This window comes from Diuraphis noxia, unplaced genomic scaffold, assembly GCF_037042655.1.
Source record: "Diuraphis noxia isolate RWA-SAM2 unplaced genomic scaffold, SU_Dnox_SAM2 contig0004, whole genome shotgun sequence".
Taxonomy (NCBI): Eukaryota; Metazoa; Arthropoda; class Insecta; order Hemiptera; family Aphididae; genus Diuraphis; species Diuraphis noxia.
Genome location: NW_028301714.1, coordinates 49,808,181 through 49,833,590, shown reverse-complemented (window position 1 = coordinate 49,833,590; position 25,410 = coordinate 49,808,181). Strand labels below are relative to the sequence as shown.

Here is a 25,410-nt window from a genome sequence, read left to right as displayed (position 1 = left end):
AAAAAAACAGAATCATTCCTAGTTTAAATGATTGAAAATTGTGGTTTGAATTTTCCATTCAGGATAAATCTAACAAAAATGTTGATGCCTTGTTATATAGTATGTTATAGTGTCATACATATATTTTATAATAATTAAACCGATTGATATATTATTCAGCTATGAATAAATAATTTGTAGCCAATTTTCACTGATGATATTTATACAAATAAATATAGTTAATCAAAAAGTTGTTTCGTGTAATTTTTTTGTTGAATTCAAACAATTTTAAAATTTATTTTTTTCTTAAATAACTAATATCAATTTTTCACTTAACAACGGATTAATATGTGTTAATTTATATAATTTTTATAAGAAGTGATCTCAATTTTTTTCTGATTCAGAAAACCTTCAATACGAGAGTCAATGGAATCTAAAAAAATCAAAGTATTTATTTTCTTCATTGTTTACTATTAACTATTGTATAATATAAACGCTGAACATCTTTTTAATAAATTAATAAAATGTATAGAAAAATATTGTGATAAAATATGAGTTATGAGATAACAAATAGAAAACATAAAACAAAATAATACCATGTGCTTACAAATGAGAAAAAATAAAATTGTATTTTGCAATATTAAATTCAATTATGTATAATTATATGTATTAATATCACGTATTAGTCTAATCAATTGGGTATTGCGTAAAAATTAGATTTTTGAATAGCTTCTTATAAAAATGCGCTATCACACTAGGAATTCGGATGTTAATTTCATGCAATATTCATGGTGCATCAGTTATTCCTTCAAGTATACATTATTAATATGATGTACAATATATATATATTATATGTATTGTATATATTCATTGAAGTTTTATCGGGGGCTTTTTACTACACTACTTTAACTTACTTGATCTAATTTAATCTCATTACAAATACAAGTATACCATATGTCTAATTATTAGCGCTATTGACAAATTGTATATACATAAAAATAAATAGTTAAATATAATAAAACCTTGCAATTTTTATTCTGTATTCATAAAGTTTTATAAACATATTATTTTGTTGCCAATACGAATGTAATTTAAATAATGATATTACGACGTTTTTAAAAGTAAAACCATGGGTTGTAGTATATATAACATAATTTTAGAAATTAATGCTATTGTTTATTATTTTGATGATTATTTTCTGTTTAAAATTAAATTAACTGGTTTTGTTTATTTAGGTCATTGATGGAGTATCAATTGATTAAGTGAATAAAAACCTAAAAAATATAGTACCCATTTTGGTTCATATAATATAATGTTATATAATTCCATAATACTTAGGAGTATCCTAATGATTATACGTTCAAATTCAATCAGTTGGTTATTGATTATAATTTGAAATACACGAGATTTTAGATTAGTGTTAGTGAGGTGTCTCAAGTGAAAAGAAAAACAATTGTTGTATTATGATATATATTGATTAATATCTGAGAAAAAAATAATATTAACATTGCAATGTTTGTAATCCCATGTGTTTGTATGTAGATGTTAATCGCAGTCGTCAAATATAACACTATAATATGTAGATACAATAATCGCATTGTAAACATATTACTTGAAGTTTGATTTAAAATTACTTCAAGTGCGTCATTTACAAGAATTTATTTTATTTCGTTTATTGTCTAAACGCCAAAATTGGTTTTATTTTGTTAAACTATATCGAGCGTTTATGGTGGAGTCGATAGGACTTTTAACGTTTATAATGCATTAAAAGTATAAAAATAAAAAATAAAAATAATAATAAAACCGGAATAGTAGGGTATTATACTGTATAGTGCATAGTCTATCTCTATATATATAGTCAGTTTTTGTGGCTGCGTCATCAGGTTCCCTCGTCCAGAGCTGTTATTGCGTGGAATGTCATCGTCGTCGTAGTAATAAAAGTTCTTGGCAGTGAAATTACATTCAGAGACCGTTCCAAACGTATTTTTTTCATTCTTTCTTTCGTTTGCAATTTTATGCAAGTTAGGTTGTAAAATCAGCCTCTTATTGCTGTAGCCGTTTCATTCTTTCGTACAATTTTTGGCTGTAAATATACGTATTAATAATATTATTATTTCATTATATTATTATTGGTGTTTTTTTCACGACATACTGTTTCTGTTTTTATTTGTGAAAAATATATGTTTTACTTAAAACTTCACCATTGGTCTCAATCAATTCTTGGTGTATCTTATTTGGAAACGGTTACTACGATATATTTTTTGTAAAAAAAAGTCCAAAATTATATCTGAAATTATCATTATAAATGTGAAATTATTAAATATTAATCATAAGTTACTAGTTAGTATCCTTGAAGTAGTATAAGTTTATTTCCGTTCTCTTATACCTATCGTAACAGTATGTTTTAATATTTATTTATTTTGATAAGGCATTCGCGATTTGCATATTCTAAGCTACTGGTTGTAATTTTTATTTTAAATATATTTTTAAAATTGGTTATTTATTTAGTAGTATATTATTTACTTTTTTAATGAATGGAAAACCATTATCTTGGTTCTCAGCTTACTCAATCGTTTCAGTATTTTTTGAGGAAGCACATTCGTGACAATATAAAATTATATGATACTACGGGGAATCGTTAACAAACAATGTATCGATCAGAAAACTAGAATACTGGAACAAACATCCGATTTACCAGAATTGGGTCTAAGGATATTTTTCTACATTTCATAAACATGTTTTTTCAACAAATGAGTAAACAAGTAAACAAATCTGCAATGTTTGATTTTCGACTAATGGCATATATATTCCTTAAAATAATATTATATGTTCAACCAAAGAAATTTACTTCGTTCTTTTAGCATCCTCAAAATTACTACACACTTTAATCGAGAATGCGTCTAGAAATACCAACAAAAAATATCAATTATAGCTTTAAAACAACTTATTTACAAATGTTTGTGATATGATACGAACATTTTTATACACTCCTAGTCCTTGACTCTTATTTACCATTAGCGTTATTCATAATGAGTACCTATCATCATTTATCACAACTCTTAAGTAAACATAATAGTTATACGTCTGTATAATATAATAGATCTAGTATTGAAAAATATGAAAAAAATATTAGAATCATCACAACGTTTAAACGGTTTGTTAAAGATATTTTAAAATTGTCTTCGAATCTCAGTGATATAGTGTAAAAAAAAATATATTATTTCGGTGTTTCTTATATCAGGTGGCTTTCGGGAAATAGCTTTGCTTCGATTCGCTATGTCAAACCCAATGTTTCACGGTTCATTTATAGTATTATAAAAAGTGTGAATATGTCTCAACAAAAATAAAAACCTATGGAAATGTACTTTTTAGTGGTGTTTATGTTTACCGGAAAAAATATGAGTTGCTCAGATTTTCGGATTGAACACACCTTAAGAAAATAACGTATTTTTGTCTTTCGTGTAGCATTGACAATACCGTTTACTTCATGTTTACTGATATTTTGGAAATATTTTAAAATAAGGTCACGATCGAGTAGTATAATTCTTATAACCCTACTTCAAATCCAAAGCATGCATTTTAGTGGTAAACACTTCGTTGATCTATAAATGCTCTATACCAAATCAAGGCTCCAACACTGTCAACAAATAGTGTTTATTTTCTGGGCGTGGACATTATAATACAATATACAAATAAATAAACAGCAAAATAACAAAATTCCAACTGTGCAGTAAGTCCGTAACACCGTCAAATTGGATTTGCATCGTGTATGTGAACAAACTTAATTACGTAAACCGTCTTTTTTTAATGGATTCCTGTTTTATTTCTACGTCTAGTCGACTTAAGTTCGCTGGCCGGAAACCAAACTTTGATTTCAAACATAACATTTATTTATTTATTTTATTTTTTCTGACTAACCTTTCTTTTGACCAAAATCCATGTGCGTAAGCATTTTTCATTGGTTACTTGCCAAAATATACACCATGTCTAGCTACCCTACATTTTTACAATTTTGTATCTCGAGAAATTGCTAGAGAAATTTTAAGAAAGTTTTTCTTTGGAACTTTGCCGTGTTTTTTACAGTCACTAATTATATGTTTTACTGTTTAGAATACAATAGTATATTTTAGATTTTTAGTGAGATATTTAGACAATACATAACAATATTTAGATGCAGTACAAAATTTCCGATTATTATATTACTTGTTTTTAGGTAATTGCATACTGGGAGTCAGAGGAGAAGTAATGCTTACGCGGTTCCTCCTCTGGCTCTCGATACAAAAGAAAAAAAAAAAAGGTTATTGCATATTTAGTTGCATTATGAATAGTTTATTGTTATTACATTATTTAATAAATAAATATAATAATAATGATAATTTTTTTTTTTTTTCTTTATTATTATTACATAAACAATTTGTACCTCGTGGGTACAATAAGAGTATTAGCTAAAATATAAAAACAATACATGAATATCTTGATAAAAGCAGCCACCCATTGATGACACTTATAAATTGAAGTTATACATTAAGTTTTCTCATAGATACATCTATGTTTATTGATTGCTTTTTTTTTTTTTTTTTTTTCAAATTATGATATTAAGTCAGCATATCTCTGCGCCAGTTGCGTTTTAATCGCCTAGGAGGATTTCCCGGAATAGCATATGATGAGAGTGTTTTGACTAAAGGATTTGAGTGAGTTTCAAGCCTTTTATGAAATCTTTTATAATAAATAGCAGCTTCTTCTTTAATAAATAATGATAATAAAAATAAATATTGATTTATTTTCATTTTCAGTTTATTTTCTGCGTATATTCAATGCTTGATTTGTTCAAGTATTCTGTATACTCACTATATAATATTTATGTACCTTAAATGCATTAAGAAAACAAATCGTGTATGTTTTAGTCATTTCATATACCTAGGTTCTGGTTTCTGAATTATAAATTAATATAATTATAATATATTGTTTAATCATACAATAACTCATTTTGCACATTTTTTTGGTTATAGTTTACAGACATTTTAGTTAGAAATTTAATTACAGTGTACCAAACAGCACATTTTAAGATATTAATTTGAACATACATTTTACTTCTAATAGTTTTAACCCTAATTTTGATTTTTTGAAAAAATATCGACAAATGGTAATTAATAGTAGATTCTAATACTTTTTGACTTACAGTTAATTTCAATCAAAGTGATCAGCGTGACTTTTTTAATAAAAATATTGTAAATAAATTACCATCTATGGTAGGTAAATATTACTTATAATAAATACCAGTTGGGATTATAATTAAATATTATGTGTGTTATAGTGTACTTTAATTTTAATATTGTGTATATGTATGCAATATTCATTCTGACTACATCCAATAAAGCTATAAGAAATAAAAACAAAATATTATAATACGTACCTATTATACTTTCGTTACGTTAAATATTATCGTAACGGTAAAGTACGGTACCATATATTATTATAGTTGTTGACTGTCACTTCCATTCGGGCAGATGATGTTTATATGACGTAAATTCAAGCTGTGGTAAATAATAAAATGTCAACTATACCTATGATCATTACTTTTATTAAAACACCAGAATACGCATACATATTAATGTTATCTGAAAATGTTAGCAATTGGTCAATGTTATAACGTATCATTATAATCTTTATTTTTATATTAGTTGTAATAATATAATAATATATCATCATAAGGTTGACAGAAAGTACTATATCATACATAATATGATAACACTTTTGTTATTCTCGTGCGACGCATTCGGAGCCGTTACCCATTTATGTTTATCTTTAATATAATATACATATAAACACGTCTGAAATAATATTTTATACTATTATCATATCGTATAGGTCTCGGGGGTAAAGAATGTCGGTAAAATTCCAAGATGCTCAAAGAATATCAAATAAAGCGACGTTTCCTTACGCTTAGAACTCAGTCGCCAGACGTATTATTGTTTTTAATATGCAAGTGGTTAATTTATTAAATGATAATTTTATATGTGTACCCAATAAAATTATCGTTTTTTTTTTATTTACGTTTGGTTGGTTGATTCGTATATAATAGGTAAGTATTCTGAAAAATGCCATAATAATATCATACTATGTTACGCAATATCTAGCATTCTACCTAATAAAATTATAACAGTAGATAATTTGCAGTTAAACATTCAATTTAGGTATAACATAATATTCTTTAAAAATTAAAATTAAATATAAGACTAAAGTCGCAGTCAAATCTACTACGGGTAATTTTAATGAGGCAAAGAGGGCAATATTTTTTCATAATATAATCCTTGATACAATCATCTCTGCTTCCAATAAAAATATCTTGTTTATAAAACCAGTAGGGTGTATATTATTTATAGGCTTATAGAGAAATAATTTCCTTTGTGGACTTATGACTTATAATTTAAGATATAACTATATTATTGTATTTTTAATGGGAGGCAGTTTATCATAGAAAATTATAACTCACTTGAGAAGTTTTATATACGTATCAAAAATTTGTAGACGAATCTTACCCACTATCCTTCATTCTGAATATTTTGAGTGTAATTTTGATAACATATTATTTTCAATAATCATTTCTTTTACTGAAAAGGTTAGCAGTATTTCAAAGTTTTCTTTCTATTAGTAATACCTACCCTAAATCCCTTAATGTTACTCATAACTTGAAGCTATAATACATTTTAATAAATGCTTTACGTCGTGTAATCTTAGCTGTCATGTTGGTTTCATAAAACCCTAGAAAACAGATTCATTAATTATTAGTGTCTATCGAAAAACCTCGACTCGCGCTTTGTTAAGACAGTGGAAAGCCGGTGTGTGTTGACAACGATGAAAACGGAAACGTTTAATAACCGTATAACATTTTTCATCGTCACGTGCATTTACTTCTCGTAGAAAGCTCCGAAAATATTACTTAACGTGGGATGAACATATATCGTTTTTACGTATGCATATATGTGTATCGTAATCACAAATACTCGTGGTCACTATTGTTTTCGGTGATTTTGTAGTTTATATTGTATTATTGGTTTGTATTGTTTTATTTGCTTTTTTGCCTGTCACGTCATAATCACAAAAACACGTCCAAATAACGTGAGACAATAGGTACTGCATATCGTTATAATATTGCGACTATAGTAAACAATAATAGAGCGACAATAATGCCACAACGTCGATGTGTAAATCTTATATAAATATATTTTGAGAGAGATTGTAACTGTCTGTAGTAACTGTGTTTTTAGTAGTTTACAGTTTGAAAGACTTTGTTTCGATTGTTTTGATAAACATTTTACAATAATAAAGCAAAGAGTGATACGCATTTTTCTTTTTATACAGCAACTAACGAGTTAAAAAAGTCTACAATTTATTTATTTTCATATCTTGTACGAATTTTGATTATGTTACACAAAGGCAAAGTTAGTGAGTAGTATTGATTTTATGAATTGTATTGAAAAACTAGAAAGACTCGATCTCACCGTTCTAGCAATGATAGTAGTTCATACAATAATTGTATGACTATCAACATATTTTATTATTATATTTTTGCACCAAGAGCTTTAAGTACTCAACAAAACTATTCACGTTAGTGTTAGTATTGAAAAATTATTTTTTGAAATCATTACTTCAACTGTATTATTTACTCCAATATAGTTTATAATTTAACCATGTATCTAAAGTAACCTATAATATTAGTTGAAGAATAAATTAAGTTTAAAATTTACTAAATTAAAATTTAATCTAACGTATAAAACTGTATGATAAAGCAATTTCACTAGAAAAATTGTATAGTATAAAATGTATAAAATGTATCAAATATGATAAAATATGCACCTATTAGGTACAAGAAAATCATGAATTTTGATTCTTGTTCAAAAAAAAAAAAAAAATATTCGATTTTGATCTTTAAACAAAAACAATTATATTGGATACACAAAATTAAAAAAATTTCAGTTAAGAATAATAAAATATATAATATATAGTCAAACAACACAATATTATTTTTATATTATATAGTTAAGTAATTATAAATTCTTATCAGAATCTCTCTACAACTCACTCACAGCCATCATCGATTGCATAAAAAAAAACGAATCTACAAAACAACACATAAACATTGTACAATACATACACATTGTACAATACATACACATTTGTAACTTGTAATAGTTCCTAATAATTTTAAACAAGCTAATAATCTTGTTTTCCGATCATTATAATAAAAACTGCTTTGTAAGAAACTTGTTTCTCAATGGCCTATGTCACTGTGGAAATATTTATTAACAATAATAAAATATAATTTCATGAACACAAAACTCTTTAAAAAGTTAAATGTTATGTTGTTATTACATAACGGTTCTGAAAAAAAGTTTATAACTATTATTATTATATATTTTTTCATAAAAATAAAAGATTTGTTAATTTAAATATCGAATTCAAAATTTATTAGGTTAATTTATTTGTTAGTCAAATATATAAATATATAATGCTTATTTTATATGAAATATTATTGCTTACCAATAATATAATTTGTCTCATTAAAATATAAATACAATTAACTAAAAACAGAAAAAACAGTTAACTCACCAAAGTAGTCTAAATTCTAATTACTACAGAGCGGATGTATTAAACTATTTAATCTCAAAATTTTTTACCATCTCGTTTTTTAAATTATAAAATAAGAGTTTTATTCATAATAATGATTGACATAGCCTTATATATTGTTATTATTGATTATTGTGTTGGTTAAATAAAGTGGTTTATGAATAAACCATTACCTATGAATAAATGTAGAGCCTAATATCTAATAGTGCTATCTAAAGAGTGCAGATAAGATTCTTTTCAATTACAGTAACTAGACGTTATATCAAGATATCAAGTAAAGATATTTCGTTTATAGTTTGGAGTAATCCATATATTTAACTTCAAGAAAATAAAAATACAATGGTTATTGACTTTTAAATGTAAGTAATCTAAATTGTTAGGCAAAAGTTGAAACAGAGTAATTTTTCACAAAAAGTATCTAATCACAGTTTTAAAGTTAGCGCATACAAAATAAATTGACAATTTTTATAAAAGCTAAACCAAATAAAACATACATTAACCACCGTCAGAATAATAAAAAATGTTTTTTCAAAGATGATGGAATATACAATATATAAAGTATAAAAGTTCTAAAGGTGTTTTTGTCAATGTAGTACAATAGTTCTTTAGGCAATAACTAGTTAAAAACCTAGTAGATAATATATTTGTATTGGTATCATTTAATGTTAATATTAATCAATCAAATGAAAATGGAAATACTTTAAGTAAGTTTTAATATTTTTGTCTTTAATGGATAAAGTTTACAAAACTAGTTATGTTTAAATAAGTTGGCTGAGCTTAAAATTAACTATCCTAATCAGATTGCCTAATTATTTTAAGACATCATATTTGTTTAGTTTAATTATTGTTATTTTCGTGAATTATGATGTATCCTATATGTCGACTTATAATTACGTCAATATTATAATAACCATATGATGTGTTTTACTTTGTCTCACAAATCTTAACAAATATAATAATAAAACGACGAATTTCTTAGTTTTTATACTCAGCAAAATGGTTTTCAGGTTCACGTCGTTGCCACCGAGTCCGATTAGCATGCTGTCGTTGCTCATCGATTCCAAGGTGCGGCTTCCCAGGTGGCCGGTGTCCGCGCACAATGTGGACGCCAAGCGAGATCTGCGGCACGCACAGGGCGAACGGGACTTCTTTCTGACGGTGGTCCGGGACATCGCCACCGACCTGGACCTCAAGTCCCTATCGCAAAAGATCGTCGACGACTTGGCTGTGTTGCTGGACTGCGACGCCGGTTCGCTGTTCCTTGTGGACGGGCCACCTCGAGGCTCCCGGCGCCGGTGTCTCGTATCCAAAGTGTTCGACGTGCACAGCGGCGCCCGTGGCCAATTCCTGTTGCCGGACGGCGTGCAGTGCGAAATGGCCGGTGGTCCGGCCACGACCACCGACAACGAGGTGCGCATCCCGTGGGGTGTGGGAATACTAGGCCACGTCGCGTCCACCGGCGAGACGGTAAACCTGGACGTTGCCTGTGAGGTGAGTGAACTATCGTCGTAGGTGCAAAATATGACTCGTACGAAGCCCATAAGCTCAAACAAATTACTTTTTCATCAGCTCCGATGAGCAAATAACAAATCATTATGCCTATAAATATTTAATCATTTAATTTGAAAAATTATTAGTTAATAATAACAAGTTTTAAATTAACAATATACTGATATATTATCAATTATATTTTTAAATTTTGTAATTATAGCTGGTATATTTTAATTAGATTTTTGTATCTGCGTAATAGAATCATCAAAATATATAAGTTACAGAAGTAAAAAAAAAAAAATACTTATTTTAATACATCTACTTATGTATATACAATTCACAATATTTTAAAAATAAATATATATTTATTAATTAAGTAGGTACCTTAAAATTTAATATGAAATAAGAGGATGAAAGTAATTTAATAAAATATAAACTATTTCAAAGAGTATAATCAACTATAATTCGATAATATGAGAATTGAGAATATTAGTTATGCATGTTAATTACCTATACAAACTGTTTTATTTTATTTAAAAATTTAAAAAAAAAATTGAAGGCAGTAACGACTAATAAATAAATTAGTTTTTAATAAATTAACACACAATACTGGTATATGTATTTAAATGATAATACATACCATTATAGAGCCAATAGATGTACAATTAATACCGATTTAACTTCATGATCGGCCTATATTTTGTGGGAAAATTAAATAAATGCTCTGCTATTCAGAATAATAAAATATTTAGATCTCTTGAATTTAATAAGGCTCAAGGACTGCGAAGCTCAGTTTCAAAAGTGCAGCAACACGAACGGTTTCCTAAACGATTAGTTTCATGAAAGAAATATAATGGGCACTCTTTTGATAAATGTATAAGCCGAATAATAAAAGTACTGAGTTTTATAAATGTTTGATAAAAAAGCGTCGATTATACAACATTATTAATGAGCATCTACACAAACAATAATTAGTAATTTATTCTCGTGTATTAAGATATTTATGTATTGTAGTGTGCTTGAAAATATTCACTGAAATGTCAATAAATAGTTGAATACTCAAAAATGTAGGTAACAAGCATTATAGTATTATACTACACTTCACGCTTAATATTATAAATCTATCGTAAATAGGTCGTATTTTAAGTTCTAATTTGCTGAACTTTGAAGTGATAATAAAAATTCATAAGCATATACCTATATTGATTAAAGGGTTTAAAGTTATATTAGTATTAAAAAAATTAAAAATTGTTAATATATTGTAATTGAAGGCCAAACAGCAAAAATATTAGATGTTGTTCCTAACTTTGGAAATTTTGTTATTTACTTATGCCTACATTTTTTACCGTTACATATATTGGTATTTCATTAAAAAATAAAATGTATAGGATAAGTCTTAGTGTTGTACTTGAAAATGATTCTCAGTGGCCTTTATCTCTACAATATTTCTGAATAGCGAAAGATAAAATAAATTAATATAATATATTTTCCAAGGAGCTTTTAAGACATATTAAAATGGTATATGTATTTTCAATTCAGCCAAACAATGCAATTAATAAAAAGATTTTTTTTTCATTTTATAGAACTTAACATTACTATAAAAAGTATACAAGGAAATAAAGTCGATGATTAAATAATATTGCAACTTGGAATAGAATAATTTAATTTATTTTTAATTGTAAATAAATTACAAAAGATAATTGTTTTTAATGTAGAACTTTAAAAGGATCCTATAACAGAAAAAAACAAATGGTATAATACTTTTTTTTTGTCCATTAAATGTTGATCTAAAACAAATAACAATCAATCTTCGGAAAATGTGCGACTAATTTATGTGAAAGAACTATTATACTTTTGTTTCGCTTTTATTAATGTATAATTGTCTTTGTTATGTATATTTAATGGTACTATTTCAAAAATTAATAACATTTAATGTAATTTGCTACATTGTAATTTTATGGTATTCAAAATTACTCATGTAAAAAAAATTCAACCATCATTACCTAATGAAAAATAGCATCGTTATGAACGGTTATGTTATAATAAAATCCAACTAGACTTTTATCTTTCGTGTAGGCTGTGATGGTGAAATTGATTTACCAGTAATGCTAGTCAACAATAACGAAAAGGTTTTTCAATAATACTATTGTATTTATATCGTAAAAATGACTTGGTATGGTTACGACCATGCAATCTTTAAAAGATTACATGTCAAATCTATTTAAAACTGTGAACTAATGGATCCACGGTGAACGAAGTTTTTGAATTTATTTATTGTTTATTTTTATTTTATTACACGTTTGCGTTTAAATTTTATTCGGAACACTACAACCTATTGTTTCATCGGCGAGTTCGTTCCAAACATTTTTTTTCATCCGTTTAATTTTTAATTTAATTTATGTAAATGATTTAAAAGTTGAATACTACTTTATTTTTACCCGGTTTTTAAATAGTTTATATGTTCAAGTTATAGTTAAAAAAAAAGCGAGTTGATGCTGTTTACGAAGACAAACACGGGGATTCACTCAATATTATAACACATATTATACATATATATAAAATGGATTTCTGACTAGTGCCCAGCGTATCATAAAGTGTCCAGATATTATTTATATAGTACCACGTAATAAAAATCGGTTGCGTGCACAGCATATATTATTATATTGGTTGTATATATTATTACAATATTCCGAGAACTCAGAAAGATTTTTGGCCTTTTAACGCGCTTTATTTGTATATTATTATTATTATCGGCGTTATCATTTATTATTTTATATTATATTATTTACATCATCTCTCTCAGACATTTTTAGAAATTTACTACACAGCTATTACATACTTCTGGAGGCCGTACAATCGACGTTTATTGATACATTTCGTATTTTGTCTGTGTGCGTTTGAAAAATAAAACTGGGTCATACAATTCACCCTGCATCACTCTCTCTCTCTCTCTCTCTATATATATATATATATATATATAATATTATATATACGATCTAACATGGTCGACGTGGGCTAATGAAATTCCAGTTGTTTATATATATACATGCAGTGGATCATCTTCGAAAACCCTCCCTCTCAACCGAAACTACCCCCGATTATTGTGTCATCTGTGTGAGTGCATATTATATATTTATATATTTAATCAGAGTGAGGACGGTGGAAGGCGTCCACGTAATGGATACACGTGAACCTATTCTCCCGGTCAGAGAATTCGAACTTTCGTAGATATATAAAGGTATACGACCCAGTTATTTCACTGTCGTGGCCTTGTTTCCAATAAGTTTCTGAGTAACATTTATTTAGTGACAGTTATTGGTGTAGTAAAATTATTGCATCATTAACAAAAATCAATTTAAAATATTGTGTTTTTTTTTTATTTAATTTTAATTTATAATAGTCAGAGTTAATTTAATATATACATACGGAGAAGAAATTAATATCATTGGTATAGATTCGATTTCGTAACCGTTGGCACAGCTTGGAAGGTAATACGAACATAAATATCGTTTAATTAATATTAGCACTAACATTTGGTTAGTATTTTCTATTTGAATTGTATTACAAGAAATATTATTGGTATTATATTATTATTATTATTAATTGGTGATCATTCATAATTCCAATAAGTTCCTAAATATGTTATTAATCCCATTGTTCCACCGTAAAATAGAAATCGTTATTATCTTGAGAAATGAATTCAAAATTAATATCAAAAGAAATTCATAGTAATTTGCCTATTGATTTTTAAAAAAAATTAATAAACTAATGAAGTAAATAAAAAAAGTAGATTTTGTTTTAAGGCTATAGAATTTTGGATACTATTCATGACAATAATTGTTGTATTTACATTTATTGTAATCGTACAAATTAATAATGTTATGATTTTGTATTTAGTTTCAATCGTCCAAAGTATAGCATAGTATTTATTGTGATATCTGAATCATAATATTATACAAATATGTATCTTTAACTTGGAATATAAATTTCAAGTGGAACGAACAATAAAATATGTAAATTTTATTCATTTAAAACGAATATAAGACTTTTAAATATGTTTGTCTGGAAATAAAATTAATAATTTATTAACTTTTTTGTTTAAAAGAAATATTATGTACGTGCGATTAATTTTAATATCGGTTCATTTATTTTTATCGTCACTGATGACTATCTTATTTCAGTTTTTTCCTCGCTTTGTTTCTTTGTAAGTTATCAATTATATTAAAAATAATATTTCGAGTCTACCATGTGGTTTTAAAATCTTTTGATGAGAACAAATTTCAACAGCGAAATAATTTGCTATGGCATGTGAAAATGTTGTTATAAATTATTATATTCAACGTCAGAAAACGTCTTATCAATTTAAATAATGTCTGAAAACAAAACACCTACTTCATAACACAGTATAAATCGATGTCGTCATAAAATATCGAATTTCAGGACCCGAGATTTGACGACGAGGTAGACCGCATAATGGGATACTACACTTCATCGTTGCTGTGCATGCCGGTGAAAAATTCGTACGAAGAGATAATAGCGGTGGCGCAAGTTAACAACAAGAATCCGGACAAGGACGGTGGGCATTTCACCAGCATGGACGAGAAGGTAAATATTTTACAATCGGGGTGGAAACTTTTGCGGATGGTTTTGACGTAGAGTTACTTCGGAAGACAAACTGATTAGCTGTTGTAAACCCGATGAGCACAGTGGTGCAGTAGTCAGGTATTTATCGTGTGTACCTGCACATTACATACTTTACATGCCAATTTTTTGTTGCTCCGTTCATGAACTTCATTTAAATCTGGAAATTCTAGGATATATTACCTATATACATGTACCTATGTACACAATGTATGCATGTGTGTATATGTGTGCACGCGTACTTACCTCGTTAATATTCCATTAGCGAATTAATAAAGCAGCTACTGTTAGTTTCTGATAATAATATTATAGGTACTAACGTTGTTTTTGTTGTCGATATGTTAAAACGATAAGAACACAACCTACAACGATATATTGATATGTAATACGTTATATACAACTACGTATCATGTGCATATTTTTTTGTTTAGTAATTATTTTTCAATAACTCCGTGAAATCGACATATCTTAATCAAATAATTGGTTTTTACTACTCGTATACACATATAAATATAAGTCGTGTAGTTAAAGCTAATAACATTTAATAATATTATAAACACATTTAATTTTTATCATTACCTAAACATACTTGCGTTATAATTATATTATTAACGGTTAAAATTTATAATATAATAACTGTGTAATTTGATTGTATAATACATACTATAGTATGATATTGTTTACTTTTACGGAATAATTCAGTTTTGTTAGTATACTTATATTATGTTAAATAAACGTATTCAACCGAAAGTTGGTTAGCTTTCGATCGCTCGTCCGCATATATATCCTTGAAGTTCAACTGTAATTGAGTTTAAACTATTCTATACAGCATTACGTCAAAAACTTGGTAGGTATTGAATAGCAAAATGTTTTCTATGAAGGAAAGTTTTTGATTGATTTTGAATTAGTTCCTGATTCATATTATAATTAATCATTCATTAACTAGGCACATTAATTGTGCAGTTCTTCGAACATTTTAATAGAATATTTTAAAAACTTTGACTATGCAAACATTTTAAAGCAAAAATATATTAGTATTATGATTCTTAAAGGGTGGATGTTCATGCTCCAAAAAACTTTGATATATGCTGTAAAAAATTTTTAAATATACTTTTAAATATGGTTGATAGTACGTCATTATATGCTTAAAAATGTACAAAATATGACCAAAAAAATCATTATATTCCTAAAAAAATATAAAAATATGCTCAAAAACATCTATAATCTGTTTTGAAATGGTGTATATTATTTTTCAAAACTGTTAAAAACTTAAAAATAAAATAAAATGGATGAATAATTTAAATAAAAAATTGATGTTTTTGTATTAGTCTTCTTTTATTGTTGATTTGTCTGAAAAATTAAACTGTTATTTTAGTTTTTTTTTGTTAATTTAATATGAAAATTATATTTATGTATTTCGTTATACTTACTTCTGTGCATTATACTGAATAATTATTGCTTTTGAAATATTTTCAAAGTGCATAGAACGTCGTCCATGTGTCAAAAAATATTTATATTTGGAAAAACTTCGCTCGAAATCTACCGATGTGATAGGTGCGTATTTAAAACAAGTTAAATCATCAGGCATTCAGTTTTCTTCTGTCTTGATGGTGTTATCTTTTTAAATGTTTGAAATCGTACACAGTATACTAAAACCTTTATTTATTCAAAATCACCAAATTATTAAACTCAATAATAAAATTCAAATACATAAAGAGACAACTTGGTCCTCCCCAATGTCATCACTGCCAAAAGTATGGACATACACGCAACTACTGCCACCGAAAATCGCGAGCTGAACACTTCACCGATAATTGCACAAAACAACTGGAGGAACCAGCAAAATGTGCTAACTGTGGTGGAAACCACGCTGTCAATTATAAAGGTTGCCAAACCTTCAAAAAAATATTAAGCCTCATCAAATCCAAAACTAAAACAACATAAAGAGATAATCAACACACTCAAACTCAAGCTATACCACCTGCACCCCACAGAAATGTGCATGATACGCTACTCTCAAACCCGAGAGAAAAACCCTCATATGCCGAAGCCACAGCAAATACACCACCATCCGATCAACTTCTTCAAATCGTTACAAGTTTTCTTAACGAGCTAAAATTAATCCTAAACCCCCTCCTAGCTGCTCTAACATCTCTAATAAATAAATTTCCACTCCTCATCACTTCCACTCCTTAATTAACACACATATCACATATCTAAAACGAGGTCGTCCCCACGGCGTCCAACACTAAGCCACCTCTCAACATCCAAATCTTCAATCTACGAATTCAGTTACTTATACTATTGTAAATATGTAAATATCAGAATATTATTGTAATCTTAAAATTATCAATTGCTAATATTATCCTTAGTATTTAAAAAAAAAAAAAATTTAATTATCATGTTATAATGTTTAAACTATTACTATTAAAACTGTCAAATATCCCTAGATTTAGATAGCGTAAGGCTAGGAATGTCTTACGTTTAAAATAAAAAAAAAAAAAAACCTTTATTGTTTTGTTTAAGTTTTTGAAATTTTTTAAACATGGCAATTCTTTTTGTCGTTTTGATTACTTTTATGACCCTGTTCTACATTTTTTACTTTATTAATTGCATCAAATAAAGCCATACCCGATTTTCAAGATTTTCAATTTCAGTGGCTAACGGCTAACGGCTTAAAATTTGATTTTATATAATTTAATGTATAGCAATTGGCTTTTTAGGTACTTCCAATCGATAAAATTTATTAATAACAATACAATTTCTAAAATAATAATTAATATAGACAATTATTAATTGTTAAATGTCAAGTAAAACCTAAAGATACTAAATAAGCATTATTATGCACTAATAAAATATAAATATACTCGAAAAAACAATGGATCGAAATATGCAAATATATTCAACACAAAAATTTTGGTTTCGTTTATATTGCGACGAGTATATGTCACGAGTAAACAAATTGTTATCCTACTCTGCAACTTTTATTATTAAAGGAAAAAAATATGCAAATGCATGAACACCCACCCTTTAATGAAACCCATTTTAAAATGTAATGCATTTTAATTAAATTTAGGGATATGGATATTAAAAATAAGATTGGGTAATTAGTTATCTGACTGGGACATAATTAGTCTCAAAAACTACCAATAAAAACATGCAGTTAAAACAGAGATTTGTAATCTAGAATCTAAAAAAACCCTTTATTCCCAGTTCCCCAAATCCATAGTGCTAAATTATTTATTAAAATTGAGTCATACAATTTCAAAACGATATAATTTAATCAAAATGTCTGGGATTATAGCTTTTCGAGACGTACTTACAATTTGTCGGTATAGCCATTACAAACGCACAAATCGTCGAGGATTCCCGAGCCGAATACGATCGAAACAGGGTAAGTGATTTAAAGTCTCGAGAAGAGTTGAACTTATCGGTGTGTTTGAAAAAACTCTAACCGACGTCATTACAGAACTTGTTGGAAGTGGTGCACGATCTATTCGAAGAACAAACGTCTATCGACAAAGTAATAATGAAGATAATGCAGAGGGCCCAGAGGCTGTTGAAGTGCGAAAGGGCGGCCGTGTTGCTCGTAGACGAGTCGTGCGACAGTACCAGATTCTCGAAGTTGTTCGATTTGAACTCACCCAAGCACAATATAAAAAATAATGTTAAAAAGTAAGATTACACGCACTAAACAATAATCTTATATATATAATGAATTGTACTAGTGACTTTAAAACATAACTATAATATAATTTAACCTAATATATTTGAAATGTTCAAATAACTATTTTTTTTTTTTTAATATTATTTATCTTGATTATTATATAAAAATGAACCAAGTTAAAATAAATTACGTATTCAGTAATAGTGAAATTAATAGCTAGTATACTGAACATGTATCGAAAAAAATGATCTACATTTTTAGTATTGTTATTATTTATTACTACTTCAAAAGATTATGATACAAAAAAAAGTAATAAGACCACACATAATTAATAAAACAAATCGCTCAATTCAGAATCAAAATAATTTTAAAAAAAACACACATAAGTTATCTCTATAGTTTTCCGCGTAGGGTGATACGGTGCTTTTGGGACACTCCGTTCATATTTATTACATATATATATATATACATTTATATCATGACATCGTTAATTTAAAAAAACTATTTAATTATCTAGAAAAAAAATTACTTGATATAAACTTCATCTCTCAAATACACATTTTACACGCATATAAATACATATAATATAAAGCCATTATCACAAATAACCTATTAAATATTTATGAAATAGTTCTAGGCAAAAGGTGGAAGGCGAGAATGTATCGCGTTATCTGGAAAGCCTTGCTGAGAGGGTAGCTTGTTCAGGGGAGGTACTAAACATCAATGAGCACGAGTGCAGCGAAGGAATCGTAGATTCTGGCATCAACTCACTTTTGGCCATGCCCATCAGGAATAAAAACGACCAAATAATCGGTAATCACAGTTCAAATACAACCATAAACATATTTCTTAGTATTTTTTATAAAATATGTAATAAATAGTAATAAATAACCATTTTATCGAATAATTAGCATGGAGAGACGATACAAATAAACTAAATAGGTTTACAAATATACATACGATGTAGGTATGCTGTCAATGCTGTCATGAAGGACATTTCGCTTTTAAACATCTTTCATCGAACAAAAAAATTAGTTAAATATATAAGTTTTTTTCTAATCGAAGAAAAGTAAAAATGTAGATGAATGATGAAGTGTTTATTGCATATAGCATAATCCTAGGAAACTCTATGGTAGTCTAATGATATTTTTGGAAGTGTATGGTACTCTTCTACAGCTCTACCATTTCATCCAATGCTATAGCGATAGAAAGATAGAAACTTTTAATAAAGTTCTTATATATATCCATACAAAAAAAAATCTTCAATGTGATATCAGAGTCTTAAAAGATAGGCTATGAGAAGGTCACACATACCTTTCACCAGCCCTGAGCGTAACACAATAGTTTGAGAACTTTTAATACTCGTGAGAATCATTTCGTGCTGTTAATTTTTCACCGTGCCACAATAATAACAGATACGTCATCAGGTAGGTACGAACGTATTCGGTAATTCCTAAAAATACGATATAATTATAGACTAATGAGTAACGATATCACGTAAAACTCATATCTTAATCGAACAGTTGCTTGATAATCAGAATTACTGCGGAATCGACATTTGAAAATCGTAGGCTGGGTAGTAAATCACTATAATTTTTATATGGCCATCGCTATTTTCATATTATATTCAATTTCCGAAAGTATTTAACGTAATACTATTATATTTTGATCGATTTTTCGGATGGTCAGATGTGAATCAACGTGGTTTCAAGAGTATACTCTCCAGTTGAAGGTATTGGTTCAAAGTGAGCTCATTGGAACAAAGATATCATTATATTTTTAAATGCATTAATTCAAGGATTTATTGAGGGATCATATTATTTCGTTTAACCAATACGTTTAATACTTAACAGGTGTCGCCAGTATAATCAACAAATTGAATTCGTCGCCATTCGACGATTACGATGAACAGTTGTTCGAGGTAAGATATTGTAATATACAAGACAATTACGTGATGTTGCAGATTTAGTTTGCGGTTCACTTATAAATATTTATAAAACCACGTTTCACTTGTTATAGGCTTTTACAATATTCTGTGGACTGGGAATACATAACACACTCATGTATAGTGAAGTAGAAAAGGCGATGGCCAGACAAAAAGTCTCCATTGAAGTAAGATCACCGCACGGGCGTGCAAAAACTAATATATTATACAGCATCAGACAGTTATATAAATGTTTGTTTTTATTCTTTCATTTATTTATTTTAGGTTCTATCTTATCATGCGACAGCTTCTAACAAAGACGTGGAACGTATCCTGGTGAGCTCTATAATCTTGTAAATTTATTTTTTAATATTCCTATGCTTTTAAAACTTTTTTGGCTTCGATTTCAAGTATACACCATCATTCCAGAATAAACATTCAATGTATTCGGGTATTGTGAAAATAATGAAAAAACTTTTACTCGCCAGTCATTGAACTCTAGACCGTGTTTTCCATAGTTTAATGCCCCCGCAAATTTGAACGGATTGAAAGTGTATATTGTTATTATTCTAGATTTGTCTCGTTGCGTGTGATATGTACCTACTGACGCGAACGACTTATAAAAGGGGGAATATATTTTTACACTATTTCACGTAAAACAAAGTGTCAAATCATGTGTTTTCAAATAAATAGGAAATCACAAAATCAAAATAAATCGAGTTGTCAATATTAAATATACTAACGAAACACTGTTACCATACAAGAAATAAATGTATTATTTTTTTTAGGGTATGCCAGTACCTGCTGCTGATTCGTTGAATTTATATTCTCTTGCATTCGACGATTTTTCACTTAACGACGACGAAATGCTGATGGCAGCCGTGAGCATGTTTTTGGAACTAGGACTCGTTAAAACGTTTAACATTGAGAAAGAAGTGAGTGTATACTGAGTAAAACATATGTTCGATAAACCACTTAATGTAGGTTGTGTCTTGTGTATAAATGATCATTTAAATGATTGCTTGAAGTATACAAAAATCATTGATATTTTATGTCCTAGTAACTTCTACCGCAATAATGATTTTTTTTTTAAATTTTTATGTTACTGCTGTTCAATGCATCTAGTTGGTAATTCATAAACGAAAAGTTTTAAGCATAACTACATGTACACGATTCGTAACACAATATAATTTATCGGAAAAAAAGTTTTCAAATAGAATGTTTCCAAAAAACAAAAATGTTATGACATTATGAATTTATGAAATATGATAGCTAAATGCGTATCAGTGATATAACTAACACATTGTAGTTTATATTGACTAAATAAATTTGTTCAGTTGAGAAAATCCTATCCTTATTTTATATTAATATGCAAGCCAGTAGTTACAATAGTAAATTTGTTTATATTGTTTATTATATTTAAAGAATATAAGTGAATAGCAAGAAATGGAGTGGACATATCATATTATGTCTTATAATTTGAATAATGAGCGTTGAAATAATTTGCCTGGGAAAGTATTTGATAGGGAATGAACATAACAACAAATGGAAATATTACTTGTTTGGTTTAATTTGTTTTTATGTATAACAAACAAGGTTCAGGTACATTTTATTTTTCAATGCAAAATATTTTTATGTAACTTATAACTTACTGATAACAATAAGCAGAACAATACTAAGTTTTTAATTAAATATGCATTGAGTACTCACATTTACTACCCATACAAACTGATAATTATTTATTCATATTATTATGTTTATCAACGGTAGGTATTGTATTACTTTGTAGCCCTAAACGAATATCTGTATTACTATAGTAGAAAATAGCTTGATACTTTTTTAATTGGTTAAAATTATTGAGCATAATGATATAAGATAATATTATACTGTATATACAGGCATTATTAATTCCTGTTACAAATAAATGAAAAGTACTTAAGTAATGTGTAAAATAATTTACCATTTTCATGAAACTTGATTTATCCATCTTTTTTCATTCAGAAACATTCTATTTGTAATCATATGGATTTTAATGAAATCTTAATATATTTCTGTATAGAATATCACTATATGTAAATATCTAACAACAAGACAAGTATTTATTTAACGATATCATTTAAAACATATTATGTTGTATTGTCACAAATGCATACTTTTTTTTACTTCTATGTATTATTAAATTTTATTTATATTAAATATGTTATTGATTTGTTTACAGATAATTATCTTTTATATTATATTAATATTCAACAAAATGTTGGGTTATAATCATGAATAATAATACAACAATCAACTTTGTCCAATAACACCAATATATTATTTATATTTTAGACACTATATCGATTTCTTATAACGGTGAAACGCAACTACAGGGACGTGCCTTATCACAACTGGAGACACGCTTTTAATGTTGCTCAAGTCATGTTCGCTATTATGATGGTAACTAAATTACGAAAAATATAGAGATAATATTAATCAGAGTGCATAGTGAATATTTATGTGTTTAAAGGGATGTGATATGAAGAATACGTTCTCCGATCTTGAAGTATTGGGAATGTTTGTCGGATGTCTGTGTCACGATCTCGATCACCGGGGTACAAATAATTCATTCCAGGAAAAGTATGCTTAAACTAGTGGTTAATTTTATTAAAATTAAAGTAATCATAGTATTTGAAACTAGAAATATGTTTTTTTTTTTAAAGATCATGTTGAATAATTGATGAATATTAAAATCAAAAGTCAACGTCATAGATATCGTGAATTTTCAAATGTCTATAAAATTTGAATTTGTATAATATTTTTTTTTGCGTGGCCATTGTACTTTGATTAATAACAGATTGATAATACACGTTATATTTATTTACTTTTAAATTTAAATGCAACTATCTTACTTTTTGTTTTATATAAAAAAAACAACAAATTAAAAAACTAAAATCGATATTTAGTCTGAATTTAGTCTGAATTTATTATAATTGTGTTTTAGAGCCAGATCAGCATTAGTTTTATTGTATGGCACAACAAATACAATGGAACATCATCATTTCAATCACGCAGTAATGATACTTAGCAGTGAGGTACGTCGAATAAATATAAATATAATATAATCGAGTAAATTACTTGAGTATAGAATTTTTATATATTTAATATTTTTTGTTTAGAATCTCAATATATTCTCGAGTCTATCTGCCGAAAGTTTTTCAACTGTGATGAAAGTATTAAAACATAGTATACTGGCCACTGATCTTTGCATGTACTTCCAGTAAGTAAACATTCACGTTTTAAGCGCTAACATAATTAATTTAAATTATTATATAAACTATTTTCACAGCGTTGTGAAAATAATGTAATCAAAATAAATATTATAGTGGGGCCTGGTATGGCACAGTAGTTGGCCATAGTCACTAGCGTGTTCTGAGGTCACACATCGGCTGGCGTCACAAGTTCCCAGATGGGTGAGTGGTTAACCACCCGGTTTGTTAGTGACGAGTACTCGCTCAAAATACAAGTGTTCTAAAAAAAACCATATAATATAAATTATAATCATGCAGTTAAAGCCTTAAAAACAAATAAAAATTATAGCGTTATAATTACAATATTTACAAAAAAAGTTATACATTTTGTTGTTTCATTAATATTTTATGTTTACTACAGTTACTTACTTTTAATGATATGATGATTTCAATGTCTTTATAGCTTTTGACTAGCATAAGCTTGCATGTATAATAATTCATCCATAAATCGAAAATTGTCATTACTAAAGTATACATATTATGTTATAGAAATCAAAAATGATTAAAATTGGTTTTTATGTTTTCAATATTATTCTTTTTCAAAAAAAGTTTTAACATATCTAATTGCGTATGTGTGTATAACTACATTTAACGGGGTATTCTTGTGATAATGATTATAAAACTTTATTGTGTATAGATATTATATCTTTTTTTCATAATATAATATAATATAACTTTTAACTTAGGTATTAGAATAAATGTTTAATGTATAGGTGTACAATGGTTTATTTTAATTTGTTCTAAATAATGTCCATATGTTTGGATTCATTTTTAGTATTTCTTCCTATTTTAAATTTTTTTTTGTTTTGTTAGACTGAGAAACAAGTTCTTCCGGCTAATCGAGTCTAAAGAATACAGTTGGGATGAAGAGTCTCAACGTTACATGCTGATGGCGATGTTGATGACGTCGTCTGACTTGGCAGCATCCACAAAGCAATGGCACGTTCAAAAGCGAGCTGCCAGACTGGTGACAGATGAATTCATTGAGCAAGGCGATAAGGAAAGATTCGAGTTAAAAATCCAGCCTCAAGCTCTCATGGACAGAGAGAGACAGCACGAACTTCCACAGTTACAGATCAGATGGATCGCAGACATATGTCTACCATTATACCAGGTTAACAAAATTTTTAGACACAGAAACAAAGAATGTCTTATTAATAATTTTTTTTTTAACAGGCATTGGGTCAAATGAATCCAAAACTAAACGTTATGAAGGAAGGGGCGATGAATAATATGCAACAATGGAGCAAATTGGTTGACGAAAACTACAAGAACGCAAATGGGGAGAAAAAATAACTGAGTATAGATTTTGAAAGAAATGGTCGAAAACAGGAATTGAAATTCAGTATTTTTTTCCTCGAGAAACTTTAAGTAGACTGATCGACAACTGGAATCGTATTATATATTTATAATAAATTATGAAGCTAATAAGAATGGATGAGATTTTTTATGATAAATGAGTAATGACTTATTATAATATTATGTTTGATTTATTATTTGTTATTACAATACTATATTATTATATATTTTTTTTTACCTTTTACACACCAATAGTAAATACAATTATAAAAATCTATAGTTATGCACACGGAAAATAAAAATAAAAATATTATAATATTATTACGTAGTTGTACATATATGTATGTAAGATGGTATTTTTGTTCCGTAGAGTACTGTGTACCGCACGAGTTATCAATATTATTTTTTATTATATTACACGTTATCGAAGCTAGAAAAATATATTATATATTATTAAATTAAAAATACTGTTGTTGGCACGTTATTTATAT

The 25,410-nt window shown here is 27.7% G+C and overlaps 1 protein-coding gene across 3 annotated transcripts in view; it reads left to right on the top strand.

Moving 5' to 3' along the window:
• Positions 1–25,403, top strand: part of LOC107164544 (dual 3',5'-cyclic-AMP and -GMP phosphodiesterase 11A-like) — a 92,296-nt gene extending 66,893 nt beyond the window's left edge. For 2 of the 3 annotated variants that reach the window (XM_015512403.2, XM_089225958.1), the window contains 15 exons: positions 9,615–10,098; positions 14,539–14,703; positions 18,044–18,133; positions 18,209–18,414; positions 19,038–19,219; positions 20,260–20,327; positions 20,426–20,518; positions 20,616–20,666; positions 21,119–21,265; positions 22,662–22,769; positions 22,840–22,949; positions 23,314–23,404; positions 23,489–23,589; positions 24,434–24,734; positions 24,797–25,403. In XM_015512403.2, the coding sequence (XP_015367889.1) occupies positions 9,615–10,098; positions 14,539–14,703; positions 18,044–18,133; positions 18,209–18,414; positions 19,038–19,219; positions 20,260–20,327; positions 20,426–20,518; positions 20,616–20,666; positions 21,119–21,265; positions 22,662–22,769; positions 22,840–22,949; positions 23,314–23,404; positions 23,489–23,589; positions 24,434–24,734; positions 24,797–24,916 (2,317 nt within the window). In that variant the 3' untranslated portion in view covers positions 24,917–25,403. Of the gene's footprint in view, positions 1–9,614; positions 10,099–14,538; positions 14,704–18,043; positions 18,134–18,208; positions 18,415–19,037; positions 19,220–20,259; positions 20,328–20,425; positions 20,519–20,615; positions 20,667–21,118; positions 21,266–22,661; positions 22,770–22,839; positions 22,950–23,313; positions 23,405–23,488; positions 23,590–23,658; positions 23,979–24,433; positions 24,735–24,796 lie in introns of those variants that run through there. The other variant, XM_089225959.1, reaches the window with a different exon arrangement.
• The last annotated feature ends 7 nt before the right edge of the window (positions 25,404–25,410 follow it).